This window comes from Brienomyrus brachyistius, chromosome 6, assembly GCF_023856365.1.
Source record: "Brienomyrus brachyistius isolate T26 chromosome 6, BBRACH_0.4, whole genome shotgun sequence".
Lineage (NCBI taxonomy): Eukaryota > Metazoa > Chordata > Actinopteri > Osteoglossiformes > Mormyridae > Brienomyrus > Brienomyrus brachyistius.
This window is the reverse complement of record NC_064538.1, coordinates 18,510,490-18,529,466: the sequence shown is the minus strand read 5'-3', so window position 1 is coordinate 18,529,466 and position 18,977 is coordinate 18,510,490. Positions and strand designations below refer to the sequence as shown.

General features: G+C 39.8%; 2 protein-coding genes and 2 non-coding genes across 4 annotated transcripts; all 4 read right to left on the bottom strand.

Annotated features, from left to right (window-relative positions):
- Positions 1-1,190: 1,190 nt before the first annotated feature.
- Positions 1,191-6,163, bottom strand: LOC125744528 (heat shock cognate 71 kDa protein). The gene is made up of 9 exons (XM_049016432.1): positions 6,085-6,163; positions 4,840-5,049; positions 4,542-4,747; positions 4,235-4,387; positions 2,954-3,509; positions 2,551-2,753; positions 2,129-2,327; positions 1,820-2,052; positions 1,191-1,730 (listed from the first exon to the last, which is right to left on the bottom strand). Exons 2-9 carry the CDS (start codon positions 5,042-5,044, stop codon positions 1,536-1,538), a joined length of 1,950 nt encoding a protein of 649 aa, XP_048872389.1. The 5' UTR covers positions 5,045-5,049; positions 6,085-6,163; the 3' UTR covers positions 1,191-1,535.
- Positions 2,408-2,504, bottom strand: LOC125745567 (small nucleolar RNA SNORD14). Its single transcript, XR_007398704.1, has one exon. It is a non-coding gene; the product is annotated as a small nucleolar RNA SNORD14 (small nucleolar RNA).
- Positions 2,823-2,919, bottom strand: LOC125745570 (small nucleolar RNA SNORD14). Its single transcript, XR_007398707.1, has one exon. It is a non-coding gene; the product is annotated as a small nucleolar RNA SNORD14 (small nucleolar RNA).
- Positions 6,164-6,847: 684 nt separating the features above from the next.
- LOC125744529 (cytotoxic and regulatory T-cell molecule) lies at positions 6,848-14,993 on the bottom strand. The gene is made up of 10 exons (XM_049016433.1): positions 14,885-14,993; positions 12,192-12,338; positions 11,387-11,539; positions 11,131-11,250; positions 10,637-10,792; positions 9,486-9,593; positions 8,599-8,673; positions 7,639-7,785; positions 7,466-7,552; positions 6,848-7,358 (listed from the first exon to the last, which is right to left on the bottom strand). Exons 1-10 carry the CDS (start codon positions 14,928-14,930, stop codon positions 7,111-7,113), a joined length of 1,287 nt encoding a protein of 428 aa, XP_048872390.1. The 5' UTR covers positions 14,931-14,993; the 3' UTR covers positions 6,848-7,110.
- Between the last annotated feature and the right edge of the window lie 3,984 nt (positions 14,994-18,977).

Here is an 18,977-nt window from a genome sequence, read left to right as displayed (position 1 = left end):
CAATGTCCCCAGCATCAAACTGCTCAAAGTAGCTGGCCCAGCATCTGTAAGGTTCGTTCCGTCACCTGCTCCAACGGAACATCTCTGAGGAACAGATTTGTTCATTTGTCCCCTCCAACTGATTCAGAATGCAGCTGCTCGACTTTTCAACCTTCTCAAGTTTTCCCACACCACTCCTTTGCTGCGCTCTCTCCACTAGCTTCCTGTAGCTGCCTGCATCATATTCAAAACACTGATGCTCGCATACAAAGCCAAAAATGGTCTGGCACCATCCTACCTAAAAGACCTCATCACACCCCGCACTGCACCACAATCTCGCCGATCCTCCAGCACTGCTCGACTGGTCCCACCACCCCTCAAGGCACAAGGAAGACACACATCTCAGCTCTTTTCTGTCCTGGCACCTAGTTGGTGGAATGAATTCCCCCTAGATGTCCAAACAGCTTAAAACATTCCTTTTTCCAGAAATATCTGAAGTAGTATTTCTAGAATCTTACCCTGAGCACTTTTCCTTATTTAAATAAAAAAAATTGTACTTTCCCAACTGAGTATTTAGATAGATGGTATTCATAGCCTGGGTCTTTATTGAGCTAGTATCAGAAAATTCATTGCAGAGTCTTAAAGCACTTATGCAAGTCGCTCTGGCTAAGGGCATCTGCCAAATGCTGTAAATGTAACAGATTAAGATGTAAATAATGCTTGGATTCCTCTGTAAGCAGGATGTGGGTCACTAAACAGATGGTGCATCACCTGCTCACAGATTTGTCTAACAAAGGTCTCATTATCTGCCCTCAGAGACCTCCTCAGTTGCAGGTACTCCTCTCGATATCCAGGGTGCCCAGTACTTAACACACACCCTTTTACGCAGCTGTAGGCTATAGAATTCAGAAAAAAAAAAAAAAGTCAACATTACAAAGTCATCCTTAAATAGAAGTTATCAGAGTTCCCTGACAAGTATTTGCTACAACTTGTGAAATTCTACAATACAGCATTAGCTTGCACTCAGAATTAGACCCTTATGTAGTCTAGGACCTGCAGTTGAAAGAAATTTCATAGTGATAAGGGAATATTTACATTACATTAGCAGTAAGTGTTGTGTATTTATTAGACTACTTGTTTATTCTTCATCTGCTGAACTTCTGAAAATGGTTAAAGTGCACTTATTTCCAATGAATAGCAAGACAATGACAGCCATTCAACATGAACAATTTATTTTGGAAACAGGCAACTTTCTGGCATTGTGACACGACTGAAAGCCAGACATTTGTCAAGGACGACCATTTGGCATGGAGGGAAAAAAGGACCCCTTACAACCATTGCAAACTGACCACAGAAAGTTAAGAAAAGCTATTGTTCCCTGTTCACCCTCCCTCCCCTCCTGCTATACCAGTCATTTGTAAAACATTAACCACCTTAACATGAAACAATTTGACAATACTTCAAAATAAGTGCTGTCAACCTATGCCAAAATGGAAAAGCTACCACAAACAGAGGTAGCAAAAATGTTTTTAAAAAAAAAATTTGACACTGAATGTTTAATCAACTTCCTCAATGGTTGGTCCAGAAGATCCACCTCCAGGAGCACCGCCCGCTCCTGGGAAGCCCCCTGGCATGCCATCAGGCATTCCCCCTGGCATGCCTCCAGCACTCTGGTACAGCTTGGTGATAATGGGATTGCACACCTTCTCCAGCTCTTTCTGGTGATGCTCATATTCATCTTTCTCAGCAGTCTGCAGGGAGAATTGGTTAAGTTGAACATTCAGCTTGAAGGCAAATCATTCTCAGTTCTGCAAAACATCAAGAACAAACAAGCACCCACCTGGTTTTTGTCAAGCCAGTTAATGACTTCAGTGCACTTGTCCAGGAGTTTCTGTTTATCCTCATCACTGATTTTACCCTTCAGTTTCTCATCCTCTACTGTAGACTTCATATTGAAGGCATAAGACTCAAGGGCATTCTTAGCGGACACCTTGTCACGCTGGACATCATCCTCTGCCTTGTACCTCTCAGCTTCCTGGACCATGCGCTCAATGTCTTCCTTGCTAAGACGACCTAGTAAGAGTGACATTGTCAGTTGATTACCAAAATTTGAGAACAAGTTTAGCTACACTATACCTTCAAACCCTACCTTTATCATTAGTGATGGTGATCTTGTTCTCCTTTCCAGTGCTCTTATCAACAGCAGAGACATTCATGATACCATTAGCATCAATGTCAAAGGTGACTTCAATCTGGGGAACTCCACGTGGGGCAGGAGGGATTCCAGTCAGCTCAAACTTGCCCAACAAGTTGTTGTCCTTGGTCATGGCTCGCTCACCTTCATAGACCTGTGGAGGATGAGCCGGTTTGTCAGCCAGTGCACCACTGGTTCCAGTAGAAATGGATTCAAGTATAATATTGCAAGCACTCGCTCAGACATCCAAGGAAGGTTTTGTGCCATCTTTGGTTCTTCAACCTCTGGTGGAAACTACGAATGACTTTAGGAATCTGCTTCATCACAGCGAGCAAAGCGGAAATCCAGTGACCCCAAAGACCCACCGCATGACATACCTGGATAAGCACTCCAGGCTGGTTGTCAGAGTATGTAGTGAACGTCTGAGTTTGCTTGGTTGGAATGGTGGTGTTGCGCTTGATCAGAACAGTCATGACACCACCTGCAGTCTCAATTCCCAGGGACAGTGGGGTGACATCTAGCAGCAACAGATCCTGAACGTTCTCGGACTTGTCACCAGACAGGATAGCAGCCTGGACAGCTGTGGAGACAGAAAATAGGATTCAGACATTTGCCAGAAGAGCAAAATCCAAAACAAGCAAAAAGCATTTCGCTCAGACATCCAAGGAAGATTTTGTGCCATCTTTGGTTCTTCAACCTCTGGTGGAAACTACGAATGACTTTAGGAATCTGCTTCATCACAGCGATTTCCTTAAAATTCAGATACTGAAAGGTCATTACCTGCACCATAGGCAACCGCCTCATCGGGGTTGATGCTCTTGTTCAGTTCTTTTCCATTGAAGTAGTCTTGCAGCAGCTTCTGGATCTTCGGGATACGAGTAGAACCTCCAACCAGGACAATGTCGTGGATCTGGGCCTTGTCCATCTTGGCATCACGGAGAGACTTCTCCACTGGGTCCAGGGTGCCACGGAACAGGTCGGCATTCAGCTCTTCAAAGCGAGCTCTGGTAATGGAGGTGTAGAAATCGATGCCCTCGTACAGGGAGTCGATCTCAATACTGGCCTGAGTGCTGGAGGAGAGGGTGCGCTTTGCCCTTTCACAGGCAGTGCGGAGACGGCGAACAGCTCTCTTGTTGTCACTGATGTCTTTCTTGTACTTGCGCTTGAACTCGGCGATGAAGTGGTTCACCATGCGGTTGTCAAAGTCTTCACCACCCAAGTGGGTGTCTCCGGCAGTGGACTTCACCTCAAAGATTCCATCCTCGATAGTCAAGATGGATACATCGAAAGTGCCACCCCCAAGATCGAAGATCAGCACATTTCTTTCAGAGCCAACCTAGAAGAGCAGACGTGCATTTAAATCTCCAGATCATTACACAATGCACTGCAGCTTTTGGACAGAAGTACAGGCAAGATGGGGATTCTCACCAAAGTCTGGACAAGTTGCAGCAGTTTTATGCTTAACATGCACCTTACCTAGCCTCTCTCATCTCCATTCTCCTTTAATGATTTATGGATTAGTGCCAATAAGGATTGTGCTCAGACTACAAACAAGACCTCAAAATTAATCAAATTTAATGACAGCTAGACCAGAAATATTCGAAGTTAACAATTCCACATCAAAATACACAAGTCCCTCTAGGTAAAGTGAATCCCATCTGAATAGGGCTTTAAGGTCCAAGAGTCATTTGGAATTAGAGGCCTGCGACCTGACCCTAACAAACCTGGAAAAAGTAACAGGTTTTGGGCTTGGTATGGGTCAATTCTTTTTCCTTCCCCATATTATAAACACATATATATAATGTTTATTACTTGTGCTTTCTACACCCCCCCCCCCCATCACTAAGAAATACAGGAAAATATCAGATGTCTGTGCATGATGCACATGACTAATTTCTCCACAATTTCAGGTCAGATTCAGTCCCAGTGTCTGAGGTACAGGTTTTAATTTCAGGCCCATACAGGACTGCCAGACACTCATGCTCCACTCAACATGTGAAATCATTACTCAGCAGTGTGAGTTAAAACCACAAAATGTCAGCAGTTTCCCCTTTAACTTACTTTCTTGTCCAGACCATAAGCAATAGCAGCAGCTGTTGGCTCATTGATGATTCGCAGAACATTCAGACCAGAAATTGTTCCGGCATCTTTTGTAGCCTGACGCTGGGAGTCATTGAAATAGGCAGGCACCGTAATAACGGCATTGCTAACAGGCTGCAGAAGGCACAATGACATTAGTTGCAAATACACACCAAAATGGGACAGCAAGTAAATATTAACCTTTTAGATTTCCTCACTCACGAGAAATACACAAGGGAACATTTTGCTCAAAGTTGAATTCAACAAATAAAACAGCTATCAAACTCACTTTTCCCAGGTAAGCCTCAGCAATCTCCTTCATTTTTGTTAACACCATAGAGGAAATCTCCTCAGGGTAAAACGATTTTGTTTCACCCTTGTATTCAACTTGTACTTTGGGACGGGAAGAGTCATTAATAACCGTGAACGGCCAGTGCTTCATGTCAGAATGTACAACAGGGTCATCAAATCTGCGTCCGATCAGCCTCTTGGCATCTGAAACATAAATAACATAGTATTACATAAATTATTGGTAAGATTTCAGTCAGATTATCTGGCATGGCAATCACACTTTCAAACATACTCACCAAACACAGTATTAGTGGGATTCATGGCAACTTGGTTTTTCGCTGCATCCCCAATCAACCTTTCTGTGTCGGTGAATGCAACATAGCTAGGTGTGGTCCTGTTGCCCTGGTCATTGGCAATAATTTCAACCTTGCCATGCTGGAACACACCGACACAGGAGTAGGTTGTTCCCAAATCAATACCAACAGCCAGTCCCTTCGACATTTTGCCTAAAAAGAAAGAGAACGGTCAGGCTACACCAAATGTGTTTGAATACTTTTTAACGGTGTGAGATCGACAATTTAGGAAGAGTTTTTCCTGCCCCTGCAAACCGAATCCACTGTAAAAAGAAACGTTTCAGCTGCGCGCCCACAGCTGCCCTGCCTACACATTAATAAGCCCTCCTCCGCGCTGCCTGACTTCCAGACCTGACCAGCTGCGCAAGATTCATCGTCGGTAATTAAACCGGCTTTCTTCCCACTCTTCCCCAATTCCAGTCCATTGGTCCAAGGCGCAAAAAAATGGCAGCTTTAGGTCCGTCTACACACTACCGGTTCAGCCAAATGCACATCCCGTATAGGTGCATTGTACACACCGAGACAATCTCATAAGGAGGGCGTCAAAATGGGCGTTAGCTGGAACCCGGGGGCGGCCGTGGATTTCCAGAACATTCTACAGCTCCACTATTAACGCGCCGCAGTTACGTAACCCTCCAGAAACTTCCCACCGGTAAGAAAAAAAGGAGCCAGAACGCCATGCGATCCGCTACTAATACTGTAGTAATATTAGTGGTAAAATCTGTAGTATTTAGTACTAGATTACTCAAATGGAACCGCTGCTCATTTCCCCCCCAACTCAACATAAAAAGGGCCTACTGGATATCGGAATATTATCTGAAACCGATTAAATCACCAGCCACCTTGTAGACCACCTAAAATAGCCACCGAAAACCAGCGGAATACCGTCCCACGTTATCCAACGGTTTAAGAAGTATGGATAGTCCTTTGATATTTTTCACAGCATAAAAAAGCTATATAGCACTGCACGGCACAATTACTTTTACTTGTCATACTACGTGATATGTTAATACAAAACCAAGATACTTAGGTACTGTCCGTAGTTAGTGAATAACAAATGTGCTTACCATTATAATATTTATATACACAAACATAATATTAATAGATACTGGCATACATTTTAACGGTTATACATTACAAAATTATTTTATAATGTTACTTCGGCGACATAAGATCGTAGGCTACTACCTGAAGACGATCGCTATGGTCCTCTCAACCCTGCTCGTAAGTGACGTTCGGTATAAAGCAGTACACCGACACTTATAAAGGAAAGGACTAAGAATATTCTGGAACGCATATAATTACTAGCCGGCAGTCGGACCAATCATATGCAAGAGGCTTGACTGACAGGCAACAATAGCTAATAGCAATCCGCTATCGTTCCATTAAACATGACACTGTCTGGTACTACCGGCCGGTTTCTTATGTGAGTAACTATTACCAGTAGTTAAGACGTATAATGTAATATTTAATCTATGTGTAAATCTGAAAGTGTGGGTGATATATGCAGAAAAAGTCCAATATTGCTTTGTATCCTTAATTTACATAAGCTGTCATGGTTACGTCCATGGATGTATCTTGGTTATGCTAGACAAGGCTCGTAACAAAACCGGGACTCATGCTACTTAATGCTCAGCTATTTTATTAATCATTCACTGATATGCGCTCAGGAGTATCAACACGTTATTATTTACGCTTTTAGTCAATTGTCTTGCATGTCAATGTTTTCGCAGGAGGAAAAAGACTGAATAACCTATTTATATTCATCTAGAAACTGCGAGGCTTGGTTAGAAAAACGTAGCTTACTTCCTGCTTTTGTGACATGCCGTACCGCCTTTGTAGCGGAGCCAAGTGAAACAACTTTATGTGTGAATACTAAATCCTTTTCAAGTATTTATACGTGTAAAACGTGCGTTGTTGTCGTTGCACACAAATTAACCAGTCGTCAAAACACAATTCTTGCTTTTAATTAAAACAATAAAAAGGGTAACAATGTAACATTTAAATTAGATGTAAAAAAATATTTACAATTAAAATACAATCGGTAAGATAAATATATTGCCATTCGTTTCAAGAACATATCTACCATAGCTGCTTATCTACGGCTGAAGTAAATATTCGAATGCATGGCATTCATAATCTTCATGTGCAAAGTTTCCTCACAGCTGATGTGAACGCCATAAAAACAGCTAAACCTGTTCACATTTCTGATGCTTATATTTCTGTTTCCTTTATCGGAGAGATTGCTTCTGGTTCGTGTGTTTCCACGGTGACCTGAATTTCAGATGTGTGGCCATTAGGAACTTGTAGCGATTCTTCCATGGCTTCTTTTTCTCGATTCTGCTGCTGCTGTTTCGATTCTTCTGCTGCAGCTCTACTGCTTGATTCTTCTGCTGCAGTTCTACTGCTCGATTCTTCTACTGCAGTTTCTCCAACGTATTTTGTGTACGTGTTATGCAGTGCTGAGAAGAGACGAAGAACAATGGAGACCTCGTTTATATTCATTTGAACGTAGCTATTATTTAAGTGGAGGCATAATGTGCCGTTTGTTAAGAAAAGGGGAAAATACCATGTCCTTTCTTTTCTTGGGACTGCCTTTCTTCATGGCTTGATTTTGATTTACTACTCTCAAGTGACTGATCGGTGTCTTCGTTTTCTGCAATAATAGTTAGGATAGCTTGTTAACATCATGACAGAGAGCTTATTTTCCAAATTGGAGAGAAACGCAGGACTGGGGTGTACCTTTTTTCCAGAGGACACATTGTTTCCGCAGCTTAATTCCAAAGAAGATCATCACCACCATAAGAGCCACGATGAGGCAGGTCACAAGGAAGATGAGCAAAGGGGAACGTTTCTCCCTCCTTCGTGCTTCCTTCCCATTCAGGCTCTCTAGCAATGACAGAAGACCAGTTTTTCCTTTTGCAAACATGCTTCTACTCCCAATTAAAAGCACACCCCGCAATGACCTCACAACTTAATTATGATGGTAATAAATATATGTATACACTGCAATTTAAATAATGATAAACTTTGAACTGAAAAGGCAGTATCGTAAACAAGGTAAACTGGTCAAACAAGGTACTCTAGGTAAGTTTTTGTTTAGTAAACAAAAGCTGTAGAAGCTGGAAATGACGCTAATGATATGACTTAATTATGCAATAGGACAGCTTAAGGTTCATGCATTATTACCCTGCTTCAGTACTGACTATAATTCAGGTGCAACGTTCTGTGCAAATGAGCAAGGTAATGTATCAACTAATTGATGCATGCCATGGTAAACAGTCCTTGTTCCGAGTTGTTGAACACTGTCGCACTTGAGTGTTTTCCTTTTAGTAATCCACCATTTGTCAATGAAACTTAAACGTGGGATGCATTTCATAGACAAGTGCATGAAATGAATCTGCCCTGTAAATCTTACCTGACTAACAGTGTAGGTGTGCGGTATACCCAGAGATGTCCATAACTTAATTCAAGATATGAGGACTAAACAGTGACTGCACGCTAACAAACCTTTTTCATGTCAGTAAAAATATATACATAGTTGCTTTTTTATTGTTGTTGGATTAAATTTGTATTGTCTTAATCCACTATAATGAAAGTAATGTTTTTTTATGAAGTCGGTGATAAAATGGTTTGCGTTTTTTTTTTCTTTCTTTTTTCCAATAGAGAACGCCACGTAAGAATAACGTGATATACCCTTACCTTCAGTTGTGATGGTGTTGTCGGTAGTAATATTTGCTAATGATGATTCTGTTGTCACCAAGACAGCTGTCTCATCTATAGGGGATTAAGAAAAAAACGGTGAATTTCCCATCCAGGAATAGTCAGTATAGAGACTACAAATCTAAAGAAAACAGTGAATCTGACAATTTGTCACCTTAGTTCAGTGATTGTTTACGATTGCATGTTATGCAATGGTTGTGGATTATTATGAAGCACCTCTTCTACGGTGTAGAAATAACTATCACCACTAGGTGGCAAACTTGGGCATTAAGTAAGATCAGCCGGCACTTACCATGGCCGACACTCTAAACCTGGGGTAGCCAATCTTATCCACAAAGGGCCGGTGTGTATGCAGGTTTTTGGGGTAACCTTTGGGTCAGCTGTTCAAACGCAGGTGTGAGGACTCTTCAGCCAATCAGTCCTCTAATTAGGGAGTTGCAGTGAAAACCTCCATACACACTGGCCCTTTGCAGATAAGATTGGCCACCTCTGCTCTAAACATTTGTAAAGAAAGATTATTCTTTCCGCAATTCTGGACTAGACACTGTAAATATGTGCAAATCTCATCCTGGAATTCCTCAAAAATGTATGAAAAGATATGCTTTCAGAACCCCAAAATTAAGTGGACTAGTTACAATTTCAAAAGTGATAAACTTTTCAGGGTTACATTGCCATGACAACGAGTAATAAAAATGCAGCATAACCACAGTGTCAAACTATGAATACACCTTTCAGATACTCTTGCAGGAAACTGAGCTGGGGTGTGGTGGCCTGAAAATGTAAGTTGTGGTCCCCCATTTCTTCTAAGTACTACATAGTATTTTCACGCTCACAGTATGTTCCACAAGTCACAGAAATGCACTCACTGTTAGTGATGAACTGTGTGCCAGGCACGGATTCTGTAAGCTGCTCTTTTGAAGTTCCAGTGCTTGGTACATATGCAGGTGTTGATATCAGTTGTGGTTCTTCAGTAGCTGCAAGAAACAGTATATTTTATTTAACAAGTTTAACAAAAAATTTACACAAAACTCAACTGTAATAAAATTGTCAAACATGCATCTGCTGCCCAGTAGATCTAAAACTGATCCACAGTTTCTGATAATCACATCGATTTAGTTCTAATGGGGAAAATACCCAAGAAACCCAGTGTGGGTGGTTTCCCTGCTCATGACAACAGCATGGCTGTATGCCTTTCACTTCCTATTTTATTAAATGACCACTGGGTAACAGGGTATCTCTGCATTTACAGTTAGGTATGTGGGCGTCCTAACTTCTACTTCTCATCATTACCAAATTTGTCAGATTGCTTCATCTGATTTTCCATTTTCACTCTAAAAAATCTTTCACTTTATATAAAGATATATTTAATGTGTTCTAATTATGAACAAAATTATGTATGCTTAATAATTGGTATAGAAATGACCTGTTTGACCTAAAACCACATGGGCACGATAAACCATATCTAACTCTTCAAATAAGGACTTTTGAACTAACTTGAATTGAAATGAAAATATATTTACGAGACCGAGAAAGAGAACCTTAAAAACAAGGGATGATATTTCACATGTAGGTATCACTGGAAGCTCTGGCCAAAAAAGTGAGATTTTCAAAAAAATATAAAATTGTTATATATAAATTCTTTATAAATAACAATGGCTATCAAAGTCTGGTTCCAGACAGCCACAGGGTCTACCGATATTCACCCAGCCATAACTTGTCATTGCCTCATGTAAGATATTTCAGAAGTGCAAGTGACATCAGTTCCTGTTTGTCAGATGTAACCTCTAAATGCTTCTGGATTCTGAGACCAGTACTGAGCAGCATTTGATTTCAATCAGGGGCATTCCTAGCTATTGAAAATATTAGGGGCTAAGTCAAGTTTACTTGGGACTAAAATACTTGGGGCTCGGCTTAAAACGAGTGATCGGACCCAACGACGCCCATGATTTTAATATATCATTACATAACTTCCATTAGCAACATAATCATTAATAGAAAATATCATATGTATACTTACGGTTCTTGCCAATGGCAACAAAATTAATCAGGTATGAGTCGTACAGGGCTGCATGGCGAACGACACATTTCACGATTGTTCTTCTCTTGTAGGATCGAACTAGTAACATATCCTCTAAAGAGAATTTAATTGAATCACAGTGAACCCGGGGTTGAGCTAGATGAAAAATAACACACAGGAAACAGTGTATTGCATCAGATATCAGGTATATAAAAAACATTTATGCTTTAACTATATGTCTACAGCTACATATTTAAACAAACAAGCTACCAAATTAGAAGAATGATCTTTAACAGCTTTCTATTTTTGTAGGGGATATACAGACTCTCATTTCTTCTTTTTAGTGAGAACTCAGAAAACACTTCAGATAATCCATTTGGAAGCTATTGTTTTTTTTTGTGTCTCATTTCTGTATTTTAATTCTGAGAAAAAAATCTATCATTTCCATTAATTTATGTTATTCACAGTGACATTAATGTTGGGTCAGCACTCACCTTCGATTTCTAATCCACTTTCAAACAGCCAGTACATTTTTGGAGGTGAGAAATTTGCCTCCGCTGAACATTTGATCAAAGTCTTGTCATCATGTTCATCTACCTCAAGTTTTGGGCGACCTTGAAAAGCACAGAATTCTGCATCAGGCACCATTTTGACTTGACCTTTGTAATTATTTATATAGATATTTGTAGTATCTCTCCACTGCAAAGATTTCTCTTTCATTTTGCTGCAAGCAAAAATAACAAAACTTACCCACAACGGTCACTTTGAACAGTTTTGTTTTGACTGGATTGGAGTATTCCAAACATGTGTAGTAACCTCCATCTTTAAATTTGACATTAGACAGGCTAATGGTGGATTCTGAATTAGAGAAGGAGACAAGCCTGAACCTGCTGCCTTTCAGAACTGCAAATAAAACACAAACAGGATTCCTTGACAGTTATTCTTCAATATGTATATAGTGCATTCAAGCAATGTGTAAGCACATCAGTTTATACATTTGTAAAGACAAATATCCAGATTTTTAGAAAGGTTCATCATATAATTCATCTATTCACCTAGGACTGAAATGAATTGCAGAGTATAAAGTATAAAACAAATTTGCACATAGTTAAAAACACCGTTCAAAACCATTTAAACCATAAAAAATGGACAAATAATTTGTCAGAGTGAACAATATCAGGTAACATCATCACTAAATGCCATCTATAAATGATTCCATTAACCATAAAGTCAGTAGTACCTTCTGAATGTTGGTTGCAACTTAAATTTACATGTATAGTTATTTTGCAGCTAATTTAGTCGAAACTGACATAAAAATGAAGAAAGCTTGGAGTCAAAGTGCAGGGTCCAGTGCGGGTATCCAGTGCTCAAGGGCCAAACAATGATATGGCTACACTTGCCATAAGATTTGAACCAACAACCTTCTGAAGACAGGCACAAATCCCCATCCTACTGAGTTAAACTCCGTCCAATGAATAAAGTTAAACAAACACATATGCAATATATTATATATATATATATATATATATATATAAAACCACCTGTATCGCCTCACCTTTTTGTTGATTGAAAAAAATCAGGAAGTTACTTGGATTTTTCCACTCCAAGTGATCGCTTGTAGTGAAGTTAAAAGGGCAACTTAGAGTTAGTGTTCTTCCCGCTACTACTGTCACATTCTCATATATTGAAGATTCTACAACACCTGAAGAAGGAAAAGGAGTAAGAAAATTCATTATCAAATAGAAAAAAAATAAATAGAATTATTCCAGCTAAAAACATATTTACTACACTTAGATGGCTGTAATAGTCATATATGGTGCACCTATGGTTGTTTGTACCTGGTAAGAAAACTGAGAATTCACAAAAAAATGCCAAAAGCAATATTATAAATTGTCAAAGGAGATTTTCTTCAGTTTGTTGAAAACATAAGATCAGCTAAGATGCATGAAAACACGTGTAGAAAAGTAGCTGTGAGCATCGCAGCATGTGACGTAATGATGGAGGCTCAGCCTTTCAGCACTGGCTGCCCACATTGCGTGATGATTCACTAGCAGACCATCAGATTCCCACCAGTTTTCAAAGAGCTCCGTCAGAAGAGTGAGAAAGTTCACCTCAGACAACATGGGGGCTGCAGTGGAAAGTGTAAAGCAACCTGTAGGTCGGTTAATAGGAAACCACAGGTTTGGGGGGTCTGACGATATACAGACATATTTGTAGGTGATGGGGGGTGGGCGAGTGGTCGTTGGGGGAGGGGTCTGATAGACTTCTGTTTTCTTCTTTTTATGGCAATGATACTGTTGCAGGATGTGGTAAAGAAACACAATGATCACATGACAAGCTTGAAAGTGAACTCTGACTATGGTTTAAAAAGTAGAACCGTAAATAAAATTTACTGTAAGAAGCAACTTTGTTGACAGTCCGAACAATGGATTTGAGGGGGTTCCTCACGCCCTCTCAAAAGTGGGCACTGGAATATTTTTCATTGCAAAGGTCATACGTTTTTTTTCCTCACACCTTGTGTGGGGCAAGAAAGACCACAGCATTACTAATAAGCGGAATGCGTTACAGACGAAAATAAATGTGGGCGTTTGATATACGGAGTGCAAGTACAGTTTCTTTCAAGAGGATTTGTATATGATTGTATATGATTAATATTTAAGTCATTGCTTGAAATTTTAGCCATTTCGAAAAAAATATCTTGTTTTTCTGTAAGGAATATACATTTATTGTGTTATTGTCATTGTTATTTGTGTATGAAATAAAGTATATTGATAATTTTCTCTTGCGATTGCCTTGCAATAATGGAACTAGACACCTGGAGCAACATGGTTTTATTTAAATACTGCTGTAATCAAGGGCTATTAAGCTCGCTCACTCACCTGAGGTGAGCAATTTAGACAAAGGATGAGTACAAAAATCTGAACCATAACCTGCAAGCTAGTAAAAAAAATGCATGTTGGACTAGTTTTTTTTCTGAACTAGCCCAGTTGGATGTTAGCAAAAAAAAATTTTAAAATCCACCCCTGCTGTAAACTATGAAGAAGCACATCTGACATCCTTGAAATTCTCAACTTTACCACCAGCTTAGTGATACACAAAGTGCATCATGTGGCTGCCAGTGAACACATACAGCAAGCAGACAGGTCAAGAGGGTCACATGCAGCCTGTTAAGGATTAGAAAGGCAATGACACCTGCTGGGGCCACTGCTATAGATTTTGGGCCCTGTGAAATCACATCACATTGGGCTCCAAATCCAGACCAATCCAATTATGTTCCAAATTTTATAGGGGCCCTTGGATTTGTTCCCCCCTAGGAAATACCCCCCACCATTACAGTGCCCCTGAGCAACTGACCTAATTGATTTTCAATGTGCTGTGGCTATTGGGGTTAGATTTGGTCTCCGATCCCCTGTCTGGGATTTTCATACACTACATTATCTATGGGTTACAGAGAATGATGCGATGGACAAAAAACATACAGCATGTCTGTCGATGAAAACCCCATGAAAAAATAACAGCGGAGATCAGCCAGACTTGTTAAAGCAAACAGAAACCTCACCAGCGAAAAAATAACAACTCAGTACAACAGGGTGTGCAGAAAGGCTTCTGCAAATGCGCAACTCGCCTGTTCTGAAGGAAAAAATGGGTTCTAAATCTTAGTTAGGTGTCCGTAACAAAGTGACCCCGGAGTGTTTCTATCTGACATACTCTTACAGGTGCAGTATACTGGCATTACGTCACCAAGAGCAGTTACCGATATAACATCGTTTACATTAATTACATTACATTAACATATTTACATTAATGCTCAATTACATCCATTAATTCTGGATGACAGATGGCTGGAGTGACTCTACCAAAACAATCTGATATGAACTCCTATCTCCTCAGAAGGGTATTGTTTAAAATTTCTTAACTCTAAGCAGGACAACTTAATGAAAAGCGTAAATGATTATTTGTGTCGTCCATCAACCAAAACACGTCTTAACCTCTGTGCATAAATCATTAATGCTCTAACATGCTTCCATAAGAATTATGAACATATAGATCATAGAACATATCGAAGGAATACATATCTTCTAAATAGTTTCCAAAGAACGCTATTTCTATATTGCTAGAAGCAAACAGATAGACAATATCATTCATCTACAGATCAGCTTGAAAATTTGACAGATGCCTATCAGGCCAAGTGTTCCACTAAATAACGTGATGAAAGGTCTGTCACAGAGAGCAAAGCATAACACTCACCGACATAAAGCCCCAGCAGAACGCAGATATGCAGCTGGAGTGCCATCTCCGTGGTCACACGCACTCGTCTGCTCAGACTTCCTCTCTCATGCCTTTTTATATGTGCCTCCATGACATCACCTCAGAGCTATGGGTTTTCCACGCGCTGAAAGTTTCGCTCAATATAAATAGGGTTTGAAGGGAATTTATTATTTACCAAATATGTACAAAAATACAACCATCGACCTGTATATTTTTAAAATCTTTTTGAGTTCCTTATTACTTACCTCTGGGGTGGGCAATCTTATCCAGAAAGGTTTGTTGTGTATGTGGGTTTTTGTTGCAACTCTCTAATTAGATTACTAATTAGAGGACTGATTGGCTGAAGTCTCTTCAGGCATGGGTCTGGACAGCTGACCTAAAGGTTATCCCTAAAGGTTATCCCAAGAACCTGCATACACACTGACCCTTTACATACTTATAAGCCCATTTATAAAAAGTTGGGACACTGTGTTTTCAACTCATTTTCAACAGATTGCAATGATTTACAAATTGTATAAACCCATATTTAACTGAAAATAGAACAAAGACAACTTCTGATGTTGAAACTGAGAAATGTTACAATTTTATGACAATTATATGCTCAATTTGAACAACAGCAGGTTTCAAAATGATGCCAACACTGAGCAACACTTGATAAACATTTGGGAACTGAGGAAACCAGTTTCTGGAGTTTTGAACGTGAAATGTTGCCCCATTCTTGGCTGATATAGGATTTCAACTGCTCAACAATTCAGGATCTGCTTTGTCATATGTTTTGTTTCATGATGCGCCAAATGTTTTCAATGGGCGACAGGTCTGGACTGCGGGCAGGCCCGTCTAGCACCTGGACTCTTCTACTACGGAGCTATACTGTTGTAATACACGCAGAATGCGGTTAAGCATTGTCTTGGTGAAATATACAAAGGCCTTCCCTGAAAAAGTATGGCTCCACAGTAGAAGAGTCCAGGTGCTAGACTGGCCTGCCTGCAGTCCAGACCTGTCACCCACAGAAAGCACTGTCACATATATCACACATGGGTTAAATGCAGAGGATACATTTCATTGCGGCGTGTCAACAGTAACAATTAATCACTTTCCCTAAAGTGTCGTTAAAAGAAGAGGTGATGCAACACAGTGGTAAACACGTCCATGTCCCAACTTTTCGGAAACATGTTGCAGGAATCAAATTCAAATTGAGCATATTTTTGTCATAAAACAGCTTGAACTTTCTCATTTTCAACAACTAATATATTGTCTTTGTTCTCTTTTCATATAAATATGTGTTTATATGATTTCCAAATAACTGCATTCTGTTCTTATTTACATTTTACACAGCATCCCAACTTTTTTGGAAATGGGATTGTAGTGAAACGATCTGTTCCATTGTATATCTTTTTATATTGATCAAAATCTAGTATGTCATGCTGCTGTGGTAGACTCGCAAGTTACGGCGGTTTTTTAACCACTTGTTACCCTAGAAATGGAAGGTTTCCTGTTCTATATGCAAGTCTTAACTGGTTGATTAACTGTCAAATTATGCTCATTTGTCATGTTAATAAAAATAAGTTAATACACAGAACAGTAAATCAGTGGGCTGGTGGTTTGAATGATACCCCTGCTGTCTGTGGAGTTGCTCAATGTAACGCCAATCTTTCCTCCAGGCACTTTGATTTCTCCCGTAGTACAAAAGAACCAGGTAAAAATCTGTCTATAATATGTCCACTGAGTGTGTAATTGTGTAAATATATTCACATCCCATCCAGGCCAGACCTCGGACAGGTTACAAGCTCCTTCAGAATAGTGTATTGGATAAGCACTTGGAAAAAAATAATAGAAATTTTTATTTAGATTTTAATATCACGGAAAACAGAAATTTAAGAACAGTTGAAATAGCATAAATCAAGATAAGGAGCCCAGAACAGTATAACAAGACTCCAATTAAAAGAGAAAGCAATTGGGGTAACATAAAGTCTCATGAGAAGAAAAATCTGCTGCCACCTGGTGTTCAAATATAATATAGCCAAGAGTTACAAGAGTACAAGAGTTCTCAAGATGGAAAACACCACTCACCAAAAAGTCAACCAAAGTGCTTTATATGAAAAATAGGCAAGTATTCTTTCAATGTGCAGCACATATTAACTTGGATAAAAGAATTTTGAATAATAGACTAAAAAGCATTAGACTTTGAATATGGAACATTTTATATGATAAAATATTTTTGGAATTACTAGGCAACATAAAACAAAAGCGATGTTAAACATATTGTATCATAAACAAATGTGAGATTATGGAAGAGGTCTTTCAAAGTCATTTTTATCCAATAAATGTTTTGGTTATAGCCTACTTTGAATCTCTCCTTTCATTCATTCATTTCCCATAATTCCTTAGTCAAAGGCTAGCTATGAACCACCTGTTTAACCTGTATGTTCTTGGAATAATTTGGTCCAAGCACTAAATATTCCCTTATTATTGCTGTGCATCATTTCAGCCATAAAAGTGAAAGCAGAAACCATTATCTAGACTTAGGCCTAGTTAAACGTCTAACTTGGTACTATCAGTAGTACCCAGCTTGCCCATTTTGGATGTCATCATATTCCCAAAATTCCTCAGGGTGTCACATTTTATTCAAATGTGCAGCAAAACGGCATCGTCTGAAATGCACTGCTGAGATGTCGACTAAGAGTGCTTGAAGTAGGATAGTCGAGAGGTTTAGACGCTGAACGAGGAATTGGTTGGGGTTAGAGATGGGGGAAAAAATTCTAGTTCATTCTAGTTCATTCCAAAGGTGTTTAATAGGGTTGAGGTCAAGGCTCCAAGTGGGCCAGTTCTTCCACACCAAAGTCATCCAGCATATTTTTATGGACCTTACCGTGTGCACTGGGGCACAGTGTTGCCGGAACAGAGAAGGGTCTTCCCCAAATTGTTCCCACAAAGTTGGAACACAGAGTTTGTCTGAAATGTTTTCAGGTAGGTAAGGTTCTCCTGACATCTGGCAAACCCAGACTCATCCATCAGACTGCCAGACAGAGAAGCGTGATTTGTCACTCCACAGAGTCCAGTGGCAGCGTGCTTTACACCACTCCATCTAACGCTGGGCATTGCACTTGGTGATGTGAGGCTTGCATGCAGCTGCTCGGCCATGGAAGCTCATTCCATGAAGCTCCTGGTGCACAGTTTTCATGCTGTGGTTAATGCCACAGGAAGTTTGGAACTCTGCATTTACTGAGTCAACAGACCGTTGGCAACTTACACCCTATGCACCTCAGCACTCGCCACCTCTGCTCTGTTGCTTTACATGGTCTACCATTTCGTAGCTGAGTTTTTGTCGTTCTTAAATGCTTCCACTAAGCAATAGTACGACTTACAGTTGACGGTGGAATATCTAGCAGAGAAGAAATTTGATCGACTGACTTATTGCAAAAGTGGCATCCTATGACAGTACCATGCCTGAATTCACTGAGCTCTTCAGAATAACCCATTCTTTCACAAATGGCTGTTGACCTGACTGCATGGCTAGGTGCTTGATTTTATATGCCTGTGGCAATGGGTCTGAATAAAATGCCCGAATTCAATGATTAAGACATGTATCCCAATATTTTTGTCCATACAGTATATTTGAATTTGAGGTGAAGAAATGTTGCCGTCCCTCAATAAGCCAACAGATGGCATGTTCTTGTCTATTCACACATCTGCAGGAAGCACAGCACGCATTGTGGTAGGAGTGAATTATTTGCTAACTTTGATTCATGCTGCTCATCCAGCGATAAAACTGATTAGATGAAGGAACTTTGGCTCAACTTAATAATTATAAGTTAAATTTTATACTGTTGTATTCAAAGTTATTTTTAATTTTTTAAACGATGCCCTTGGTTATTGAGGGGAAAATAACATTACTAGGAGTAGGCTACATTTAATTTCTCATGCTTAATTCAGTTGGGCAGCTGTTGACTAAAGCTATAAATATATGACTCAACTGTTTTACATGGTTCAAGGTTTGAAATTGTAACACAAAAGTCAGAAAAAAATTGAAATATTGAATCAGTCAAATTGGCCACTGGGTATCTTGATAATA